Source organism: Aulonocara stuartgranti (genome assembly GCF_965226115.1).
Source record: "Aulonocara stuartgranti genome assembly, chromosome: 7".
NCBI classification, from domain to species: domain Eukaryota; kingdom Metazoa; phylum Chordata; class Actinopteri; order Cichliformes; family Cichlidae; genus Aulonocara; species Aulonocara stuartgranti.
In genome coordinates this window covers 19,277,682-19,301,863 of record NC_138945.1, presented here as the reverse complement: position 1 = coordinate 19,301,863, position 24,182 = coordinate 19,277,682, and the positions used below count along the sequence as shown (strand labels likewise).

The 24,182-nt window shown below is 41.8% G+C and overlaps 1 protein-coding gene across 1 annotated transcript in view; it reads right to left on the bottom strand.

The window, feature by feature from the left end:
* Positions 1-24,182, bottom strand: part of loxhd1a (lipoxygenase homology PLAT domains 1a) — a 36,530-nt gene that overhangs the window by 5,734 nt on the left and 6,614 nt on the right. Inside the window, exons 2-35 of the mRNA XM_082540953.1 lie at positions 22,301-22,415; positions 20,520-20,600; positions 18,587-18,771; positions 17,849-17,947; positions 17,434-17,582; positions 17,223-17,346; positions 14,915-15,165; positions 14,701-14,836; positions 14,443-14,603; positions 14,218-14,304; positions 13,316-13,451; positions 13,049-13,203; positions 12,787-12,947; positions 10,621-10,697; positions 10,343-10,539; positions 10,056-10,248; positions 9,783-9,943; positions 9,359-9,695; positions 9,073-9,224; positions 8,238-8,371; positions 7,837-7,988; positions 7,607-7,711; positions 7,399-7,527; positions 7,132-7,299; positions 6,876-7,057; positions 6,613-6,729; positions 4,672-4,834; positions 4,270-4,424; positions 3,928-4,137; positions 3,180-3,306; positions 2,853-3,061; positions 2,537-2,722; positions 1,105-1,232; positions 875-992 (exon numbers count right to left, since the gene is read on the bottom strand). Coding sequence (XP_082397079.1) covers positions 875-992; positions 1,105-1,232; positions 2,537-2,722; positions 2,853-3,061; positions 3,180-3,306; positions 3,928-4,137; positions 4,270-4,424; positions 4,672-4,834; positions 6,613-6,729; positions 6,876-7,057; positions 7,132-7,299; positions 7,399-7,527; positions 7,607-7,711; positions 7,837-7,988; positions 8,238-8,371; positions 9,073-9,224; positions 9,359-9,695; positions 9,783-9,943; positions 10,056-10,248; positions 10,343-10,539; positions 10,621-10,697; positions 12,787-12,947; positions 13,049-13,203; positions 13,316-13,451; positions 14,218-14,304; positions 14,443-14,603; positions 14,701-14,836; positions 14,915-15,165; positions 17,223-17,346; positions 17,434-17,582; positions 17,849-17,947; positions 18,587-18,771; positions 20,520-20,600; positions 22,301-22,415 — 5,240 coding nt within the window. The remainder of the gene's footprint in view (positions 1-874; positions 993-1,104; positions 1,233-2,536; positions 2,723-2,852; positions 3,062-3,179; positions 3,307-3,927; positions 4,138-4,269; positions 4,425-4,671; positions 4,835-6,612; positions 6,730-6,875; positions 7,058-7,131; positions 7,300-7,398; positions 7,528-7,606; positions 7,712-7,836; positions 7,989-8,237; positions 8,372-9,072; positions 9,225-9,358; positions 9,696-9,782; positions 9,944-10,055; positions 10,249-10,342; positions 10,540-10,620; positions 10,698-12,786; positions 12,948-13,048; positions 13,204-13,315; positions 13,452-14,217; positions 14,305-14,442; positions 14,604-14,700; positions 14,837-14,914; positions 15,166-17,222; positions 17,347-17,433; positions 17,583-17,848; positions 17,948-18,586; positions 18,772-20,519; positions 20,601-22,300; positions 22,416-24,182) is intronic.

The following is a 24,182-nucleotide window of genomic DNA, read 5'->3' as shown; positions in this document are numbered from 1 at the left end:
CGGGCACGGATGGACAGGGCTTTGTATTGTTTCTGACTGCTCTGCCGCCCTACAGGCATGGTGCATTTAGTAGAGAAGACATTTGCATAGGAAATGTGTTCTACTTCATCAAAACCTTTAGCCTGAGACTTCACACTAAATTTAGTGGTGGGAAGTGATATCATCCTCACAGAATCATTTAAAAAAATCTTTCAGTACTGAGGCAGTCAATTCCAATATGTTGCACTAGTATTCTGTAAATTAATTTATATATAAGATGAAATGATTTCTCTCTCGAGGCCAAACACGGTGCTCATTTGTAGCGTGTGCGTACTGTAAGAGAGAGCGTGTCCGTGATTCAAGCAACAGCGGCACGGAGAATAAAATGGGTCAATATGCTCACTCCAGGAGTTCTGGGCCCTGCTCTGTGTGTGTTGTTGCCTGTGTCTTTGTGTGTGGTTGAATCATTGACCGTTCTCCTGCAGGCAGGGGTAGATGTGTGTGTGTGTGTGTGTGTGTGTGTGTGTGTGTGTGTATTTGTCTGTGCCATATAATAGATTGAATGATCCTGTGACCTACAGCATGTGGTGCCAGGATAAAAAAAACACAAGCCTGTGAGTGCTTTGTACTATTGATCTTGGAATGAGATAGCGATTACTCTTCTGCTTTTTATGTTGCTGGTTTTATGTTTTATGGTTGAGATCTGCAGTTTCTTCTTTATAACAAATTAGGCCTCGACAAGAACAAAAAATTCTATGCATGATATTACTAAAGAGCTCAATCTGCACACGTTCCCTTTTGCTCTAGCTGTTCCTGGGGTTTTTTTCTAAACCCTTTTTACCAAATAAACATCTTCTAAATGACTGCATTGTATCTGTGTGCCTGGTGAGCCGACCTTGTCAAGAAACCAGTCGGGCCGACTGCCTGATCCATCTATCCGGAGTCGCATTTTTCTCAGTGGGGCAACGTCATCGATCTCCATGTTAAAGGTGTCCTCTTGACCTCGCTCAAACCTTTTGTTCACCACCACATCAAAGCACAAAGTTTAGAATCTTGAGTATGAATTGGTCCTCTCTTTATTTTACAGTTAGATACATGAATGAAAATAGAAATCATTGATGCTACCTGTCCTCATTCTTCTGCAGCAGCATCTCCTCTGTACTGCCGTTGGCCCCAAAAACAGTCATGAAGATCTGGGTGTCTGTTCCCGCATTCTGCACATCTCCGGTTACCACTGTCACCTCATAGATAATCTAACATGGAAAGATTATCAGACATCAAACAATACTATCCTCCCACAAGTACATCTACAGCTTCACTGGACGAGCACATACGAATTAATTCAGTCATTTTAAGGTTGTAAACAGTGATAAAATAAACACAAATGCAGACATTGGTTATTTAATAGCTATGCCATGAAAAGGGAGGTGACAGCCAATATTTTGGGGCTTCCAGTGTAGCAACAGTTGTGAATATCTGGGCTAAGAATTCCTGTTCTGTGCACCAGTGAAATATAAAGGAGCTAAACCATCGTGTAGATGGATGCTGATGGTTTAGAGTAGTTGTAGGCAACTCCAGGCCTCGAGTGCCGATGTCCTGCAGGTTTTAGATGTGTCCTTGATCCAACACAGCTGATTTAAATGGCTAAATGACCTCCTCAACATGTCGTGAAGTTCTCCAGAGGCCTGGTAATTAACTAATCATTTAATTCAAGTGTGTGTATACAGGATGAGATCTAAAACCTGCAGGATACCGGCACTCGAGGCCTGGAGTTGCCCACCCCTGGTTAGAGTCCAGTTTGGCAAACACAAATCCTGATGTTGCTAGGATTTTCACATCAACTGCTGTCTTCTGTGCGTGTCAACCACCATGATGTCTGGCTGGTTGGCCAGAAGCTGCGCCTGTGTGACAGTCAAAGTCCCATAGGACCTTCGCCATGTTGCTCTCAACTACCTCTGGAGGTGTCTCCCATCAGGACTTGTGGACTTCTCTATATGCCACACAGGTGTTCATCTACACCATCCTAGCCACTAGGTTTTGTCTCTATGGAGCTAATGCTTAGGTCCTGCTCCTGTGCTGCCGTGATCACCATCTGTGCTGTCCTTTAGGCCAGCTTTCTCTAGACACTGAAAGGATTTCTTAATTTCCACTTCTTCAGTCTGTTGATGGCAGACCCCATGGAGGGCCTTGATCTTCCTCCTGTTCTTTATCACAGTCTCCCTTCAGCTGCCTGAGACACTGTTGTCATGCTGTTGCTTTTCGTTTTATCCTGAATCACGGCTCTGACAGTCACTAATGATAACCCTCCTGCTTAGTAGAGCCTCAGCTTGCAAAAACCTCTGTGCAATGTGAGGTGTTTTCATGTCTTGAAATCAGTGGAAATGATGTCCTCTTGTGGACAGCTTATTATATATTATTATACATGTACTATGGTAAGTTTACTACTTTGTACTTTCTAAATTATTCTCTTGTCTTAATTTAACTCAGTAACACCATGATGTATGTATGTTGCCTGCAACATGGCTTTGCTTTCAATAACACGTCTACATTTACAGACCTTATGGGAGATAGAAATGGCTTCTGAGTCCAGCACACTGAATACTCTAGCAGTCAACCCATCTCCTCGATCTTTGGCCAGCCAGCACTTGCAAGCAAATATATATTTGACCCCTTTGGTTGGCACAGCAACACATAGTTCATCAACCAGCCAGCAGCTCTCTGGAGTGGCCCCATCATGGCCGAGCTGCAGGAAGGAGAGAAACAATCACTGCCAGGAACGTGGGTGTATTTTTTCTGTGTGTTTCAGTGTGTGTGTGTGTGAGAAGCTATGTTAGTGCAAAATCTTCAGTGAAACAAATTCACCTGTCACTCACCTCAACCTTTTTGATCTCCCCCACATCTGAACCGTGGGACTCGAAGCTCTCCAGAGAGCCGGCCTCAAAGCCCTTCCTCCCGTCTTGCAGGTCCAACCACAACCTATCTGTCTGGGTGTGATTAGCCCCGATAATGATGACATAAGCCCTGCTGGTGGTGCTCGCATCCCTCTCCAGTCCAGTGTAGATGGTGATGTGATAAGGTATGACTGCATAGAAAGGGCCGAGCAACTATTCGTTCATTTGATGCATTCAAGGGATTAACAACAAACACATGAGAGAGCATCAGGTGAACTAGCAGTGCAGAAGAGACTTGAGTTTTCTTACTTGGAAGATCAATTTTTTCTTCTTTCTTCTTCTTGTTCTTCTTGTTCATGTTATTGTCGACGCTTTTCTGCATTAGAGCCAAGTTCTTCTTTTCACTGGCCGAGCTCTCTCGAACTCCTTCATAACCCTGAGAAAACAGAACGGACACTTAGTGATGCAGCAGCCATATCTGCAGAGATACAGACCCAAGTCGATGCTAAGCCACTAAATGTTTTACAAAGACTTCAAAAAGGTGCTGAAATTATTTCAGGTGGTGTGCCACGAAAGAACAAAAAATGAATCCTAGTCACTTTGGTGATCAACCGCCATTCACTTTAAAGTGGATCTGTCACACTTTTTCTCATGTTATGTAACATATACAGCAGGGCTCTGTGTTACAGTGGTAAATGCGCTTATACAGCCAAAGTTTCAAAGAATGAGGTCAGCATATGTGCAAGTAATTCATATGAGCCAAACACTGATGTGAATTTCAAACTTTTCAAATTCATTTATTTTTTACTCTTGGCTCTGTTGTTGGGAGAAGATCTCCCTAATATGGTCTTCTCAGGCACACAGGTCCGGCTGTGAGCACAGAAACCCCACCCACTTATTATTTTTTTGCTATTGTAAAAACATCTAAGAATAAAAATATGGAGCTAGAACTGAGGACATTACGTTAATTGTGCTCAACTAGTGTAAGAAATAGAAGAAATCAGTATATCAAAACCTCTTTCATGTAAGAAGTAGCACTTTAGATTGTTCATGTTACCTTGACATAAAAGTATCTTTGGATGCGTCTATCCTCTCTCTTCTTGGAGAGCCAGCGTTCACATAAGAAGAGGAACACCTCTTCTGTATCAATGTCCAGCACCTCCACCTGATCCAAGTACCAGTCAGGACTCACCATACTGTTATCATGGCGAATTTTTATTTTGAAAATCTGACCGAGGTCTACTGCCTCTATAGTGAACTTATCCACCTGGGAGAAGAGAAACATTCAGGAAATAACATCAATGTTGTGTACTTCTTTTTTGCTCTGTAATCTGGAATATATATATCTACAGTGTAGGAGACAAGAATTAAAAAGGTCACAAAGTTCAAGCTTTCTTACAGATCCTCTTTCAAACTTGTTGCTGTTTGTCTCCGACTTGCTCAGTTTTCTCTCCCCGGTGTCCCCCAGGTCCCCGTAAATGGTGAGGAAGACGTTGGCATCAGTGCCGGCTCCATACACATCACCTGTCATCACGGAAACTTTGTATGTGTGGGCTGTAGTGGGAGACAGTGATCACAGACAGGCAGGGGATTTTGTGTGAGGCTGCTGCCAGGAAATAGATTGAAAATGAAGCAATTTTGCATCGTAGTTTGATGCTGCTGTCATAACAGAGACTTAGTTGGGGGTATAAAGGACCAGAAGGGAAAACTGTCTCCAAACTAATGCTCAGAAGGGCAGATAAAAAGACAGGATGACAAATCGTTTTTGTGTTTCTAATAATGCAGCCAGCAGGTAACATACTCTCCAGAGCGTCTTCCACCTCGACTTCAGTCACTTTCAGGCTTCCATCTCTTGAAAGTTTCTCTGTGATGATGTCAGAGGGCACAAGCTCTCTCACCGTTTCTCCATCGTCCTCTGACTTGGCGAGCCACCGCTCACAGGGGAAGATCACGGTCTCTGAACCCTACAAAGAGACGATTAAATTCTGCAGTTTAATCTGTGTGTTTGTGTCTCGGAGGAGGATCAGCAAACAGAATATTTAGACTGGCTGAGCAGCAACCCAATATGTTGAATCACAAATGAAATCACAGTGCTGCTTGACCAGCTAAGAAGACAACATCACCACCTGCTGATTAAAAACAGAACTGTTCCGTTATTAGAAGAAGGGAATCAGAGGATGTGCTCCTGAGTGCTGAAATCAATCTTGTGAATGAGGCTTTCGGGTGTGGCAGCCCAAATACAGCCCTAATAGAGTGTCAGTCCTCTGCGCAGTGAAATGTAACTCTGGGCGTTTGATATACGGCTGCACAGTTTTAAAAACTTGAGTGCTGACATTTAATTTATTTTTTATATTTGCACTCAAAAAGCAAATATGGTTCTTTTTAGGTATTTAAATGTTTTAGATTCACAATTTACACACAAAACATGCAACAGTTTCATGAGATATGATCACCTGTACTAGGTTGAAGTACCCATAATATACACTCACTGGCTACTTTATTAGGTACACCTTATTGGACCCCTTTTTTGCCTCCAGAACTCCCTGAAATTTTCATGGCATAGAGTCAGGTGCTGGAAATGTTTCTCAGAGACTTTGGTCAATATAGACATGATAAAATCACACAGTTGCTGCAGATTTGTCAGCTGCACGTCCGTGATGCCGAACCCCTAATCCCACCACATCCCAAAGGCCATTTGAGGACATTGGACTCATTGTAATGATCAAGAAAACAGAAGATGGGTAAACTGTGGTCATAAAGGGGCGGACATGGTCAGCAACAATATTCAGGCAGTCTGTGGTGTTGCTCTGTGGTGCTCAGTTGATACTAAGGAGCCCACATAAAATATCTCCAACACCTTTATACCACCACTAGTCTGAACTGTTGGCACAAGGTAGGATGGACCCATGCTTTCATATTTGTTTACCTAAATTCTGACCATATCATCTGAATGTTGTGGGAGAAATTGAGGGTCAGACAAGCCAACATTTTTCTAATGATCTATTGTCCAATAATGGTGAGCCTGTGTGAATTGTAACCTCAGTTTCCTGCTCATAGCTGACAGCAGTGGTTCCCAATTGTGCCTTTAAGGTATGCCTTCTGCATATCTTGGTTGCAACAAGTAGCTTTTTGTGTTACTGTTGCCTTCCTAACAGCTGGAAACAGTCTGGCAATTCTCCTCTGACTCCCAGCATCAACAAGACACTTTTGCCAAGTGAATTCACTGCATATTATCTCTTGTCCAGGCCGTCCTCTGTAAACACCAAAAAGGTTAGCGCAGGAAAGCCCCAGTGGATCAGCAGTTTCTGAAATATTCACACCAGTATATCTTGCACCAACAACCATGCTACCTTCAGAGTAATTTAAATCACCTTTCTTCCCTATTTTGATGCTCAGTTTGAATTTCAGCAGTTTACAGTCATGTCTGCATCACTAAATACATTTGGTTGGTGCCATCTGATTGGCTGATTAGATATTTACTTTAGCAAACCAGTTGAATAGACAAACCCAACAAAGTGGCCCTGAGTATATCAAGTAGTTCAAATTACCTTCACCTCTTTCTACAGTACAATGCTACTTGCACACTTTCTGTGCTGTCAGCCATCAGTAATATTAATTCACCAATATATTACTGCAATATTCACCAAAGTTTTCTAAACTGCTATTATCAGCTACTATCATATTTTTTACTTAAGCCAGTAAAACACTTTCCCCCTGTTCATGTATCCTCCGCAGACAGTACCTTTCCTTTCCTGAGGAGGCGTCTGATTTCCACTCTGTCCAGATGCCAGCCTGGGTTCACCCCACGGTTGTCATGGCCAATACGAATCTTCTCAATTACATCTCCGACATCTTCTAGCTGCACAGACAACAGAACACTTGGATAAACGGACAACTTTCACAAGTGCAGTTCATTGCTGTAAATGCAGAAACACGCTCATGACTTTGCTGTTCTAGTCCCCAAAGCAGGATGAATGTATTTATTGCTTCCCTTATTTAACTTACCTCAACAATAAACATGTCCTCAGCTCCTCTCTCAAAGTACATTCTCCTCTCCCTCTTGTTGACACACAGGGACTTCTGCTGGGTGCACACTGCATCTCGGCCATACAGGATGATGAAGACGTCTGCGTCTGTACCGGCTCCAAACACGTCACTTGTGAAGATTTTGATCTCATAAGGAACGACTATAAAATGGAATAATAACCAATTAAGTTACACTTTTAATACAGTTAGAATATGGTGCACTTTTCTGACTTACATGGTGTGTAAAACTCTGTTTGAAGAGGATTAGGGAAAAGCTCCCTGACGATGGCTCCATCATCCTCTCCTCTGTCCAGCCAGCGGCCGCAGGGGAAGTGTAGTTTCTGTCCCAGAGATGGAGCATCAATCTCCACCCAGTCAAGAAACCAGCCTGCTGACCCTCCCCCTTAAACATTAACAGAAAAGACTGTGATCATTTATGTAGATGTAGTTGGAGTATTTCTGCATTATTCTCGGCACAGGCAGCCAGTCGGTCCTAATGTACCATTGTTGTCGTGTCCAATACGCAGCTTTTTCAGGGGTCCGAGGTCCACGGCCTCCACAGTGAACACATCAATCATACCTCGCTCAAACTTGTTCTTATGGGTCTTTGAAGCCTTCAGGTTAATAATTCCTGTGGATACAGAACAGACTAATTATCATTTTAAACACAGAAAGCAGGCAAAAAGCGCAGCAGTCACTTCCAAAGCTACCTGTGTCATCCTTGGTGCCATACAGGATCATAAAGACGTTAGCGTCTGTTCCTCCGTACTTCTTGTCACCAGTTTTTATCCTCACTGTGTATGTTGTTGACATGGCTGCAGGAAGAAGTTACCACATTTAATAATCTCTGTGTTATATTTCTCAGAAAAACTCAGAAAACGCTCGATATCTGACATCGGTCAGACACTTCTTTCTTCGTACGCAGTAACGTTGCTCTCACCTTTCTGTTCCAAACCAAGAGTAGCTTCAGAGTCATCTTCGTCATCATCATCTCCCTTCTTCATGAACGCCTCATCCACAGGAACAAGCTCTCTGGCAAGCTGTCTGTCATCCTCATCGACAGCCAGCCACCGTTTGCAAGGAAAGAAGTACCTAAAATATATATGCCAGGATACATAACTTTTCCATGTCAAAAAATTTGTTTAAAATATTTCCCACTTCACACCACACAGTGGTGCTCTAGCACACACGCAGAGGCTCTGTCTGCTATGTAGGATGGGGATTTTTTGTGAACCCTTTGTGTTTCTGAATTTGTGTCTAGTATGACTCAGCAAAGTGCAAATTTGCTTTCTCCATTAAGGGGTCCGTTAAACATATAACATCAATGTGCTGGTGACATACGTGGTGTCATCTTTGTTGTCCACAATCTCCACTCTGTCCAAAAACCAGCCGGCGCTGGCCTGGCTGTTGTCATGGCGGATCCTCAGCTTCTTCAGGGTCCCCAGGTCGACTGCAGAGATGTCGAAAACGTCCTCCTACGTCGCCCGCCAACAAGCCCGGTGACAAAGGGTCAAGAAATGCCACAGGTTAGCGGACCATGAGAACCTCATCACTTATTCATCTGATCTTTGTTTAACCCAGAAGGCTACCGAAGCCAAACATTTGTTTGATGAGAGACTTTGCCAGGAAAACAGTATCAATTACAGCAATCCTGACAATGCCAGACGGCATTGTCAGGATTGCCTGACACATCCATGACGGCATTATAAAAACATCAACATGAGATTTAGCATTTTAATAAGGCTGATTTTTAGGCCTTGGTCAGGTCGGGCTGCCTGTTTCCCCCATATACAAAGTCTCTGCAAAGCCAATGCAATATCCTTCATGGACAGACATGGTAGTGATATCCATATTCTCCTTTAACTCTTTGCAAAATGTCAATACATGAGTCAGTGCGATTCAGTTTTCTTTATATAACACTAAGTCACAATAACAGTCACCTCAAGGCTCTTTAAATTGTAAGGTAGAGATCCTATAACAGATGATCCCCTATGAGCAAGCACTTGGCAACAGTGGGAATGAAAAACTCCCTTTTAACAGGAGAAAAACTCCAGCTAAACCAGGCTTAGTGAGAGGGAGTCAATACCACGACTGGTTGGGGGTGAAGGGAGGAAGACAGGAAAAATCAAGAGTTAACAAATTGATTTCCTTCGGATTTTCAGCAAACCGGGTTTACCTGGCCTTTCTCAAATTTGTTTAGGTTGTTGGATTTCTTGAGGTGTCGCTCTCCCGTGTCGCCTGTCTCTCCGTAGATGTTGATGTACACATTGGCATCTGTCCCTGCCCCCCACATCGTCCCAGTGAACACATGTATCTCATGGGAGTTCACTGTCAGAGAAACACAGTAAATCATCAGCGACATTATGAAAATGCACATGAGGGCATTGGCTTGATTTTCAGGCTCACGGGCTTCAGCAGCAGATATCAGTGAGTCAACATGACCACATTCATGCTCTACTTACTCTCCAAGTCGTCATTATCCTCAGTCAGCAGCTCAACCACAATCTCCCTGTCCTCCTCATCCCTGGCTAGCCAGCGGTTACAAGGAAAAATAAATGTCTCCACCACTTCCTGCAGTTCTTCAATTATCTCCACCTCCTCCTCCTCTTCCTTCTTCTTCTTTTTCTTATCTTTCTTCTTGTCCTTTTTGCTCGTCTCTTCTTTCTTCACCTCAACCTGCACCATAGCCATCGTCAGGCGCTTGATGTCCACAGTCTCCAGAAACCATCCGTCTCCAATACCCTTCCCGTTGTGGTAGATACGTATCTTATAGATCTTACCAACATCCTGAGCCTCAATCTGGGTTGCAGACATGAAACAAAAGTCAAACCAGCAACTCAAATCTCTGACAGACGTTGACATAACCTAAGCAGTATTAATACAGACCTTAAAGATGTCAGTGGTGTCACGTTCAAAACTGTTGGAGCGACTTTTTAGAGGCAGAACTTCAGTTTTTCCTTCATATCCATAGATCTGACAGAAGACTTTGGCGTTAGTTCCACCTGCACGCACGTCACCTGTGACTACTGTCACTTCATAGTTGATCACTGTTATAGGCAAAAGGATTAAGCATTATGAGAAGCAGTGCATCTCAACCTATCACTTTAAAAATGATTAATTCTGGCTGTGCAAACTGTTTTTTGCTTTTGTGCCTTTTACATTGTTCAATGTCCAACGTCTCGCTGGGATAGAGCTCCACCTCCACCTTTCCATCAGCTTCATCTTTACAGAGCCACCTGTGACTTGGGAACATGTACTGCTTTCCGTGAACCGGCACAGAGATCTGCACGCTGTCCAGAAACCACCCGGCCCGCAGTCCCTCGTTGGTGTGACCTATCAGAAGTCGGTTGATCTGCAAGCATCAGAAAGCACACAGGCAAAAAGAAACATAAATAAATGTCTTAATGTCTGTCTAATTACATGCAGTACAAGTCTTGCAAACTTACCTTCCCGATATCAGAGGTTTCGAAGGTAAAGATATCCGTGCGACCTGTCTCAAAGTAGTTCCTGAGATCATTGTCGGAGACTGCTAAAATCACCTTGCTAGTATCACCCTTCTCCCCATACAGCTTGACGAACACCTTGGAGTCCGAGCTGGCCCCGTTCACACTGCCTGTCTTGATTGCTATCTGGTAGCTGACATCTGAGGAGTGAAAACAATCGGTTTAAAAAACTGATGTATGCCTACAAAACTGGGCTTTTTAAAATGTTCTTGTGTACTCACTGAAGAGACGCAGGCCGTCTCCCGCTGGAACTAACTCACGGACAATCTGTCCATCATCCTCATTACGGTCCAACCACCTGAAGAAAAACACACATGTAAATGTACCTCAATGGCGTAAAAACAGAATCAGAGGAGCCTTCCTACACACTTAGAAAATCCCTGGAAATGGAAATATTAAAAAGATGACATAATATTTATGTATTCATAACTTCACTGGAAGAATGATGCTATAGGACTGACAGAACCTCTGAAGCCACTGAACAATAAGAAGAGGAAAGAAGAGGAAACAGACAGAACATGATATTAACTGACTTACATTTTAACGGTTACATTTTCCAGATTAAAATCCCAATCATTAACTTAATAATTACAAAACATTTAAGTGGCCTAACATTATTCATGTAACAATTTCCACACTGAAAGTGGGAATCAACTTTCCCTGACTGCCAAATCAAACAGACAGGAGGAGGTAACACTGCACCTCAGCCTTGTGGTTTTGGCACCACTATTAGAAGCACAGAGCTGGCCACATTCATTTAGTCTCCATTTGTAATGGCACACTCGTCCATCAGCTGCCTAACTATTTACACGCAAGCCACTGGAGAGCTAGTGAAGGTAAGAGCGGTCAATTTACAACACTTAAGAGAGATTTTGAGCTGGTGGGAGGATTTTGTCTGACTGGATTCTGTCTGTGTTGGTTTCAGAAGAAAGTGGACACTACAAAATGTATGCAATTTCTGTATATAAAACATATATAAATATGTATGTAATATACAAAGTAAAAAATTTTACACTTCTTGTGAAAAGATTGACATCCATCCATCCTCTTAGTCAATTCAATGTCGCCGGGGGGGCTGGAACCTATCCCAGCTGACTTTGTCAGAGAGGTAAGGTACACCCTGGATAGGTCGCTAGTCTGTCGCAGAGCTAACACATAGAGACAAACAACCATTCGCACTCACATTCACACCTATGGGCAATTTAGATTTACCAGTTCGCCTAACCCCACTAACTGCATGTCTTTGGACTGTGGGAGGAAGCCGGAGATCCACTGAAGAATATGAAGATGCTAATTTAACTGAGACTGATCGGGATGAACACAATTAGAAATTAGTATATCTCAGGGTCTCAGATTGAGTAGTTTGGAGGCAAAGCGAGGAGGCATAGTGGGTATACTGGACATAATGTTGAATACGGAGCAGTCAAGCAGAAGCGAAAGAGGAAAACTACAGAGGAGGTTCAGAGAAGTAGTGAAGAAGGACGTGTAGCGGGTTGATGTACCAGAGAAAGATGGGAGGGATAGGGTGAGTTGGAGGCAGATGGTCTAAAATGTCACTGTGTGTGCGTGCATGTGTGTGTTTTATTTAGATGGATTTAAAAAAAAAAAATTACTCATGATATAACATTATCCAGACATGCCTGGTAAGGACATGAGGAGGAAACAGTAGGAGCTGTGTGAGGCTACTAAAGGCAGTGCTATAACATTTTTCTGTCATCATTTTATTATAGATTAAGTGCAAGAGTTGTTAGGTGTGGATAATTAGATTATAGCTTATTGCAATAGCAAGTTGTGCCTTGTTCTCACATATTAAGTGGAAAGTGATATATGAAATGATGGGATGGAAGGAAGAAGAGAAGCAAAGAGTGATTCACAGGCTAAATTATTTCTCACAGTTTTTTGTTGCCTTATGGTTCCAAGCGCTGTCACCAATCTTTGCATTTTGTTATTATCTCATGACACTTGTTTAATCAGCTACCATCTCTCCTATGGACTTTTTAATGTCTACAGTCTCAGATCAACACAGCCCTGCCCTTCCCATATTAGATTCTTAATGAATGCGTGTTGTTGTTATTCAGCCTGGTTCAATGTGCCCCTTTTTAACTTTGAGCACCCGCCCCTTTAAACCTCTCTGCACGGCCCTGCTCCAGCCAACGATTGGTTAACTTAACCTAGCATAAAAACAGGAAACAGGAGAAAACTGCTAGGCCACTGTCCAAAGTTCAAACCTGAGGAGTTCTGTTAAGTGATTTTTAATAGTGTCAAGCATCCTGCTGCTTCTAGTGCTTTTAGTTTAAGATTTAGCATATAGTGACAATGAAATTAATAATCTGCAAAGAAACCATATCTGTGAGAGCATTTGAGTTATTTGGAAACTATTGTCTTGCCTGTAACAAGGAAATTCAATGGCCATACTCTCTGGCTGGCCTTCCTCCCTGACCATCACCTTATCGAGGTACCAACCGCAGCCTCCACCACGGCCGTCATGACCCACACGGACCCTGCGCACCTGGCCCAAGGATACGGACTCAATGAGAAACTCATCGTGCTGAGGGAAGAGAAAGAGACAGCCATGTAAAGATGCTTGCTGTGCATTTCACACATATTTACTTAATTATTGGGTTCATTCTTGTTTATTAATACACTCACGTTTCCCTTTTCAAATTTGTTAACGTTGTTTTTGCTCATAATCATGAGTCGATCGCCCGTCTCACCTAGGTCACCAATAACATTGAGGAAGACGGTGGCATCGGTGCCACTGCCACTGACATTTCCTGTGCAGATGGTGACTCTGTACTTAATCACTGAAGAAACAAAGAGAGAGTAAAGGAGCTACATTCACTCAAGACATACTGTTTGTAATTGACTGTGAACATGGAGTCTGAACATCTGCAGTGTTCTGCAGAGCCCTCTTACAGGGCAGTGGCTCATCAATAAGTACTCCTGTCGCTGGAAGCTCTCTGACAATCTCATTGTCATCCTCGTTGATGTCCAGCCAACGGCCGCATTCAAAAGAATATTTCTCCATGGTTAGCGTCTTGAGCAAGGTGACCTGCAGAAAATCATAATTTGGTTCACAATATTCCTTTCAAACAGGACTGCAGCAATGACAGCATCTAAACTGCTCAAAAAAAGAAATAAATAAAGGAATGCTTTGAAAACACATCAGATCTCAAAGGGAAACAAAAGTCTTGCTGGATATCTATACTGATATGGCCCTGTCCAGCTCTTCTAGAGTCCCTGTCGCTTCCTTGCTCTTGAGGCTGTGCTGGGAGACACAGCAAACCTTCTCACAATGGCATGCATTGATGTGCCATCCTGGATGAGATGGACGCCTTGTGCAACCTCTGTAGGATCCAGGTATGACCTCATGCTAACAGCAGCGACACTGAACCTAGCCAATGCAAAATTAGTGAAAAAACAGCCAGAAAAGATGAGGAGGAAAAACGTCAACCTCTCCAACTGTTAATTTCATTAACACCAAAACAGCTGAAGCTGATGAGATCGGCTTCAAGGTACATTGTTTACTATTTCAATACATAATAGCATGCTAGCATTTGTCAGATAAAGTTGAAGATATAAAGTTAAAGCAATCTTTAAGGTTTCACTTAATAGTTGTCAAAGCACGGGAATCAACAAAGTCCAAAGGCAAACATTCCCAAACAATTGCTGAGATAGTTCACACCGGAGCGAAGTGTTGAACTGGTCCAAAGACTTCAACATCCACAGTACAAGTAACACTTGCTCAGTGCCAGATTCATTGCTCAAAGGTGACCCTGTACAACAGACTTAACAGCTTATACTGACAATTTTTTCACCTTTCCTAAATGCCAACCAGCGAATGGATGTCTCTTCTCGTGCCAGATCCGCAGTTTCAGCAGTCTCCCAATGTCTGGCATTTCAATCTACAATTATCCCCAAATGTAAAATAAGAATGGATAGTTTAGGAAAAAAGTTTCTTTGACAGACTTTATGATTATTGTGCTAAATGAACAATAGATGAAGCTGTTTTATTCACCTTATCAGGTGAACTCAAGACTTACCATGAATTTATCAACCTGGCCTTGTTCAAAACTGTCCGAGTTGTTTTCTAGTTTCATTTCATCGGACTTGCCCTTCTCTCCATAGATCTGCAGAAACACCTGGGCATCTGTCCCTGCCCCTTTTACATCTGAGGTCCAAATCCACAGCGACCATGGGTACTCTAAATGGAAACAGAGTAAGTGTGACACTAAAGTACATATAGAAGATTTATGTTTTGATGTTTTATTCACTGAGTAAAGCAGAATGAAGACACCCACTCATCTGTTTTTTCTGCCTGAGAGAGACCATCTCATACAGCTCCCTCTCAATCAGCCCATCTCCCTCATCCTCATCCAGCCACATCCCACACGGAAACGTCTGCTCTATCCCCGTGAACGGACAGTATATAACCACCTGGATGAGAAATGGTTGATGGATGTATGACACTTTGAGAAGTGATCTGTTCATACTTAAGAAAAAGAAAAAAAATACCTTTTCACAGTACCATCCAGCACCAACTGCGCCATTGTCGTGCCCGATGGTGACCCTGCTGAGTGGGCTCATCAGTTCACAGATCTCCACATTGAAGATGTCGATGAGACCGCGCTCAAAAGCCCCGCCTTCAAGGAAGACTTTGCCGCTGTTTTTTATGCCCTTAGCTCCATGCATCACCATGTGGATCTTAGAGTTGGTCCCCGCACCCCTCACGTTTCCAGTCATCACTTGGACATTGTACACAATTCCTAAGGAGCGACAGGAAAATGCACGACACATTTTTGGTCCAAAGTGTTAACACTGAAATTAACATTGGCATCATCATCATCACACCAGTAGTCTCTTCTAGCTCCTGATGTCCTCTTGACTCATTTAGTAGCTAAATGCTCCACTACATTGACTAAGCACCCAGTGTCACACCTGAGAAAAGAATGTGCAGTACATTTTTAGAGCTATAAACTCTATTGAAAAAAGCAGGTGAACCTGGTATATTTTACTGTTCATATAGGTCCACCACTAACAGTGTTCCCTTTAAAAGTTTCTCAGGAGTTTATGGTTTGTTTGTTTTTTTCTTTATACCTACAGTGGCATCAAATAGTAAGGTGAGTCAACTCTAAGGGTTCAGGACATAATGAAAACAATCTGGTCTTTAGCAAGTCTTAAATTTAGGCCAGCACAATCAAATGATCAACCAAACATGGCATATTACACAGTGTCATTACTTATTTTTTAAGGGGAAAAAAGCCAAAATGCAGTCCACCCTCACTCCTTCGATTAGGATTAGGAGGGTGATGAAATGCACTTGATTTATTGATCATTAGCTATTGTGATCACGTCTATAAAAGCAGAGGTTTAGTCAGTGTGCTGGTCAGGAACAGTGAGGGGTGTGTTAACACAAAGCCAAGGAGGAAAGACATTAGCAACGATCTTAAAGAATCAGTTGTTGCTGTTTAGCTGGGTATTTATGAATAATTTAAAGCCCATCATTCCACAGTGGGAAAGATTATTCACAAATAGAAAGACAGTTGCCAGGTGGAAATTACGGTAAAAAATCCCCTCTTGGTAAGACTGCTGTGCTCAGAGAAACAGCAGAAACCCAAGAGCTACATCACAGACTCTGCAGACCTCAGTTAGCATGTTAAATATTTAAGACTAAACAAGTATTGTTTGTTTGAAGAGGCTGTCAGGAGAAAGTATTTTCTCTCTAAAAAGAACATGACAGCGTAGCTAAGGTTTACAAAGTAGCATCTGAACAAACCACAAAACCTCTGGTACAATGTTCTCTCGAGACCAAAGTGAAGCTGTTTGGCCTTAATGCACAGAGGCACGTTTGGCAACAACCAAACACAGCAGATCAGCGCAAATGCCTCCTACCAACTGCCAAACACGGTGGTGGAAGGTTCATGATTTGTTTTTGCAGCTACAGGACCTGAACACTTTGTACTCATGGACTTGATTGCAAACTCATCTATACACCAAAGAATCCTATAGTCTCATGTGAAGCCATCTGTCTAAGAGCTAAAGCCTGGCTGAAACTGTGTCATGCAATAAGGGAAAGATTCCAAGCAGAACAGCAAATGTAAAACAGAATAGCTAAAAAGAAAAAACAAACTGGTAAGACCTGGTAAGGACTAGATCACTTTTTATTATGTCCTGATATGTAAAAAATGGACATAGTGTCTACTGTCTTTTTCTGCTCTTTTCTACAGCATGTCTTTTATCCTGTTTTCCTTCTCTCACCCCAACTGGTCGCAGCAGATGGCCGCCCCTCTGTATCTGGTTCTGCTGAGGGTTGCTTCCTGTTAAAAGAGTTTTTCCTTCCCACTGTTGCCAAAGTACTCGCTCATAGGGGGTCATATGATTGTGGGGTTTTTCTCTGTATGTATTATTGTAGGGTCTACCTTACGATATAAAGCGCCTTGAGGCGACTGTCGTTGTGATGTGGAGCTGTGTAAATAAAATTGAATTGAATTGAATTTTTGCCATGACTGTTTACATGCTCTCCAATGTGAATGAATTTTCGTAGAATTTCAATATTTGACCTAAAAAACCTCTACATGGGAATAGAAATACTTGTCAGCATTTGCAGTTGTAACAGGGCTGTTAAAATTCTTCAATTTTAAAGATGTTACGAATTTGAAAAACTGGCCTTTTAGCCAACTGTCTCCACAGACTTTGAGCTTTATACATTGGTCCAAAAAGTCCATTTATATTTTAATATTATCCACAGTAATTTTGCATCAATTTGAACTATTTGCAATTTCAGTTACCCTCGAAAAATTGGTTCCAACAGTTTTTTTCTCACCCATTGGCTGCGTGGCTCCAACCAACACATCTCTCTGTATTTTGCCATCACCTTCATCCAAGGCAAACCAGTTATACACCGGGAATTCGTACAATTCTTTGTTACCCATGTCATCTATTACCACCTACACAGGAACATTACACACTATCATCAGCGTTTTATATATATATATGTACACATCTGAGCAGATTGCGTATGCTGGTTTACATGCCTTATCCAGAAACCATCCAGCTGAAGAGCCTCTGTTGTTGTGACCTATAGTGATTTTCTTCAGCCTCCCGAGGTTTGGGGCCTCTATTGTAAACTTGTCCTCTGACCCACGTTCAAAGTTGTCTTTGTCACTGTCCAGTCTTCTCTCCCCTTTGATAATAAACACACAGTTTATAGCAAACACACACACACACAATAACCACGTATGTCATTGCAAAGCTTACCAGTGATCATGGTTTAATGTACCAAATGTTGAACACTTTCTGGCTTTAGTTTAATAACTATGAAGATTTCACACAGTTACTTCTGTTTGTGTAACTGTACATTTACAGTATTATCTTTCTAATTTTATTACTTTGTACAGCTTTACATTTTTTTGTCAACCATATTAAAAAAAACCTTTGTTCCCACCCTACCTGTGTCACCGTTCTCTCCAAAAATATTCAGGAAGACATCAGCATCGGTTCCACTTCCCTTCATATCAGCAGTAAACACGCTCACTATATATTTATTCACTGCAGAACATGGGACATAAAACAAGTCAAGCAATCTGAAGGGTATGTAAGTAGCACATAGCAGTCTCTTCGACACTCAGATGGCTTCCATTTTAAATATTCATAACAGTGCGTGTCTGTTCATTACAGTTATATTGCTGTGACCACTCCCTCACCGCACAGCACCCTTGTGTCTTTACGTGAGCCTCAGGTTCACAGTGCTTTGCTTGATTGGCTACAGTCGCTTAAATGCTAGATCACGTTGCCACAGAGGACACATGGGCTGTACCTGAGGATTACACTCTAGTGGAATTCAATGACAGCCTGAAACTCTATCTAAAACACTAAGCTATCGAGCACTGGTTGTGTGCAACTGGCCAGACACATGGCTCTAACACATAAAAAACATCAGACGTAGTTCTCATTTAGAAAAATAAATATTTAAAATGATTGTCCACTTTGAGTGGTAGAGACCAGAGTGCTTTCTAGAGGCATTACATAATATTTGGCTTTTAGACATCTTATTACAAGAGTCAACCATTTCTAATCCCCGGGGTTTCTCTGACATGTGGAGAAGGTATTTAGGACTGTTATTTTGTTTTAACCTCTGTGAACATTTTGGTCTGCTTATTATTACAGGTTTGTCCCGGATTGACCTACATTTCGGGACGTCCATGGGGTTCATGCTGCCCAGCAGGTCCCTGACAAACAGGTTGTCGCCCTCCTCCCGACTCAGCCAGTTGTTGCAGGCAAAATAAAAGCGCAGATGGGGTCGGTTCATGTCAGTCACCACCACTCTATCCAAGAACCAGCTGGCACTCATCCCTGTGTTGTCGTGCTCGATCCTGAGGAAATCAGCAGATTCAGAGAGAGACACGAATGCAGCCTGGAGGTAATATCAGATGAGACTCTCACATCTCATTTGTTTTTTATTTTAAATGTCTGTTTGAATGTCTTCAGTGTTTAATACTATACAACAATGGTTGTTGTGTTTAAGTATTGCAGCTTACACTATCAGACACTGAAAATGAATACGATGGGGTAGAATAACAAAATGAATAATGCACTCCCATGTCAAATCTAGAAATCTACACTATGTAGATAAAAATACCAAGCCACCTACACATTACAACAACGGGAGCTGCTTATCCATAGAAACACATGGTGTGAAGCTCCTGGTGCACAATTTGTGTGCTGATGTTATTGCCACAGGAGGTTTAGAGCTCTGCTGTTATTGAACAACATTGGTAACTTTTAAGAACTAACCATCTCAGCATCTGGTCAGTGCTCTGTGTGTGGCTTATATAGTGAGTCACAAACAACAATGACAGGACAGGTTAAAAGTTTTACACTTTTACTGCTGTTTATGTTCGGTTTGCTAACTCAAGATTGGTGGAGCTGCTCAGACTTTCCAAGTAGGAAATCTGAGTTGAAGGGGTGTCTCAAATTGAAACTATAACTGGGAACTTGGAAATGTCGACGTCTGACTTAACCTGGAATGCAGCATTAGTTAGTGACTTCCTTTGTCTCAGGATGCTTGATTAGTTTCAGCTGTGTCTTATTACCCTTATGGTTCCCATCTCCCCGATTATCTCTTCTGTGTATTTAAAGCCTCAGTTTGCTTGTGTTCCTTGTTGTGTTGTCCTATCGCCTGCTGTTCTACATCCAGCATGTTTCCTGGACTTATTATCTTTGTAGTTTGGGCTTGTCTTTGTTTTGTTTAGTTTTGTTTTTATCTGTAGATCTTTATTGGCCGAATAAACAGCTTACTTGTGTTGATCTTTGCCTCCCTGTGTATTTGCATTTGGGTCCCCACCTCAGCCCACTGCAATATATATGACAGCACTTTCATTACAGTAAGGATTAACACTGCCCTGGCAATGTCTACAACAGGAGAAGCTTTATTAAGTTCTAGTTTGGCCAAATAATCCCCGCACATAATCTCCTTACCATTTTAGCTTTTTCCAGAGTTTTGAACTGTATTGCTTTTTTCTACAGCAAATGTTGAATTATTCACATGCAATTTGAGTAGCCCTTAGAATTGTAAGTTCTTCTTAAAATGTCTTAAGCTGATTTGCCTTGACCTTGGAAAAAAAAAGCAAATAGGTGGACCTTGACTGAGGATCGTCTCCATAACAGGTAAGAAAACTGTGTCTGGCATGCTAGAAAAAGAAACAAAGTTTTAAATCAGAATGCAACATTATTCTTTTAGCAAATCCTGACAATTCAGCATGTTTAAATCTTGGGGCCTGTTTTCAGAGGTCATGTCTTGTGGCTGCGATGTAACTCTGTGTCTTTCTCTCTAGAGGAGACAAACTTCACACAGCAGATGGGGCTTAACCTTCTGTCACTGGATGAAATCCTTTGATGGCCCGCCGCACAGCGAGAAATGTTCCTGTGGGATCCTCTTAGTAAGCTGCTGTTATGCTGTGTGAGGAATGCTCAACTATGAAGCAGAAATTGTGATGTTGTCAGTGACCTGTAGTTGTGCATTCTGGGTATTTAATCCAGACACAGTAATGGGGTATTTAAAGCGTGCATACATGTGAGTTTTTATACGAGTTATCACAGTCGACTATTAGCGATACACTACCTCAGTTTCTTTAGAGGCCCCACGTTGTGTGTTTTGATTCGGAAAACATCCGTCTTATTCTTCTCAAATGCAGTCCGGCTTCTGGAAAATGTCAAAATGTGAATAATATCAGTACAATGCTCTGAATGTCCCAGTCTAGAGACCCAGAGACACGTGACCTAAACTCTGGAACAGTAAATCGTATCCCCCTTAATGACGCAGATTTAGGGTACCCTGGTTGTCTCGTGGCAGTGGTATAATCTGAAACCTTCACCTCTCCTGCTTCCTCCTCAAGTACATTTACCCCCTCCCGGAGTCGAACCAGGCCCATGAGCACACCAGACCCCCCTCTGCCCAACACCGTGAATCAGACACCCTCTTTTCCATTAACAGAGAATACCTGCCTTTGTGTCTGACCCATATCTCCATCTGTTCTCATCTTCCTGCAACATTCAGTGGACAGACAATGCCAAGGCTCACAAAATAAGGTGCACAGTGTCATCATACTGCAACAAACTGCCAAGATTGAAATACTGTACAACACACATGAATACATGCCCTCATTCTCAATGTCAAATCACCTGCAAGAGAATGAAGGGGAGAAACTGATTATCCGGTGGAGGGGTGGAGAAAACTCACAGCAAACTTTGGAATTCATGCAATTTGAACGTGTTTTATAATTACACTGAATTTCCAAAGAGTTGCATTTTTAATCTGCCTCACTGATCAGTGGGGCAAATATTCTCGGAGACATAGCAACCCTCCCTTACCTGTATCATGCTGTTAAAGTTTCCAGTGACGATAACACAATACAGGCAGGACCTAACTTATATTGGAGTAAGGTGAAACTCCTTACAATGCAGTTTGTTTAATATGTCACCAAAAGGGGCTCCTGAACATCTGTGTGTGTGTGTGTGTGTGCGTGTGTGTGTGTGTGTGTGCGTGCGTGCGTGCGTGTGTGTGTGTGTGTGTGTGTAGCTCATCGGCTGAGCAACACTACAGTCACACAGCAGATAGACAGTAAATGCAAAGGATGTGGACGCTGTCTGAAGTGGATGGGTGAGACCACCACAAGGTGTGGGTGACATGGTCCAGAGTGGCTGACAGTAACATGGTATATCTGTTACGCTTCACAGGTAATCCTATCTGTCAATCAATGTGTGCAGAGATAAAGGAAGCCTGCTGCTAAGATCCCCTGAGAGTCATTTGATCGTCCCCAGAAATGACATCGTGGTCTTCTTTCATTTATCTCTAAATGGAAATGAAGACCAGCCATGTCACATAGTTCCTCCTTACTCCAGATATCCTGTGTCCAACACTTAATGCACTGTATATAAGAGACATTCCCATTTACCAACAAACCTCTGCTCTGTTGTCTGACGTCAAAGAATTTACTGGTTAATATCTTTTTTAATGGCTGGTGTGCAAAGTCATTTTATCTTGCATCACTGGTTCTTTGGACATCAGGTTTTGATGTTAAACAGGAATTCTCTCACATACAGTGTTATATTGACAATACAAGCCAACACAAGGACAGGATCATAAGCATCATTTTACAGTTTGATTAAATAAAAAATACCTCTTTTCTGTGCTGAAGGAATGGAGAAGAATAGAAAAGATTAAAAAGTCAACAACTGACATTGAAAAGGTGCTAAACTGGCATAACAAACTGAAAAAGGACGTATTAAACATCATATGATGGTGAAACAGAGTAAGTCACTTAGATCTGATTTAAACAAACGAAAAAAAGCATATTCATCAAACGAATTCAAGAACACCACCAAAAGCCCTTTTAAACTCACTTGCTTGCCAGGTGGACCTTGGGCGTGACGCCAAAGTCTCCAAAAAGGGTAACAAATACATTTGCATCTGTCCCAGCTCCTTTAACATCACCAGTGACAGTAACTACCTCGTACACTGGAAGAGAGGGGAGAAGGGAGAAGAGAATAAAAGGGAAAATACAATCTGAAATACAGTCACAAATTACATTATATCTAATACAAAAACTTAATGAATAATCACTTGAACCAAAGGACGAACACAAAGTCACATCCTCAGTGTCCAATAATCTATAAACATTATGGAGCATTATGTTTCCTTCCATGCACAGTTGCCAGGGAATTCAATGAGGCGAAACTGCAACGAATCCATGTCTGGCATTATACATCAGCCAATCCTCTCTCACATTTCATCCGTCTGTAAAATCTACCTGAGGTGGTGACATTCACATCGTTTGCATGGAGGAGAAGAGAGGACGAATCAAACTAAGAAAAAAATCAAGTCGTGCAGAAAATAAATCCTAATGACTGCTGATCGCTCGACTTCTACTCAAGAAACACCCTTTCAATTTGTGGGTTATTATGAAGTACGGGATAAGTGGTGGCAGCATTTAAGTTCCCTCTGTTTTACATTCATATTCATTAGCAGATCAAAATAACTATTTTCCTAAAAGTAATACTTTGGTTTAATCCATGAAAAAAGTTTTAGTGTTTTGGAGCTTTAGAGTAACAATCTAAACAAAAATCTGCTGTTTTAGAGAAGATTTCAAAAGGATGTTCATTCTGTTACAGACTATAAAAAGGTAACACTTTGGTCCAGCAACGTTAAAGTATCAAATGGATTTCTTCTGTTTTGATTTCATTTGAAAGTATTGGTCTTTGAGATGAAAGTCTATGACCCAGGGATGAAACAACCAGTATAAAGTATGCCATACATAGTGTGGGAATGAGAAGCACCACTAACCCTTTCTAATATGTGGGTAACATTTTGAAAAAGTTCCTAGCCTTATCATCTATTTTGTAAATGAGTGGCTCATTAAATGCAATAGATTTGGAGAAGTTTATATATAAGAGAGTCCTGTGAAAGTATACCCCCCATGATTTAATACCTCGTAGAACCACCATTAGCAGGTGAAGTCTTCATTTTCTATTTGGCTTTATCCATCTCCCTCCTAGCTGTGGAGGAATTTTATCACACTTTTCGTTACACAGTTGCTTCACTCCATTGATGTTTGTGGACATTTGTTTATGCTCAGTTTTCTTATGGTCCAGCATCTCAATCAGGTTGATGTCTGGACTTTAACTGAGCCATTGTAATACCTTAATTAGTTTCTTTTTCAGTCAGTCTGTTGGGCAAAGCTTTAGCTGTCCAATAGATGGCCTAATATTTGACTGTAGAATACTTTGATAAACAGAGGGGTTCACGGTTGACTCAAAGACTGCATGGTGCCAAGGTCCTACAGCTGCAGAACGAGCCCAAATGATCACCCCTCCACCACCATGCTTCACAGTTGGTTTGAGGTGTTTGTGCTTATATGCTGTGTTTGGTTTTTGCCATAAATGGTGCACAGCAAATCCAGCATGTCCAAATTAACACTGTCGGATTTGATTTCAACACTATTAAAGTGTCTATATGGGTCCACACCAGAGTGTTAATTTAACTCTTTTTGGAGAGTTGGTACGTTAACTCTGATTTAGTGTTAAACACCAAATCTGTCTGGAGTTGATAATTTAACACTTGGTGTTAAGAGTTTATATATTAGCTCTCAAAGAGTATTTTAGTTTAACTACGTAAGAGTTATCTTCTAATTCATTCTAAAAAGCGGGAATTTTACTGTTCTGAACTTCTAGAAATTTCTTTTGGAAATAAACATTTACTAAAAAGATGCAATGGTTTTTGAAAAAC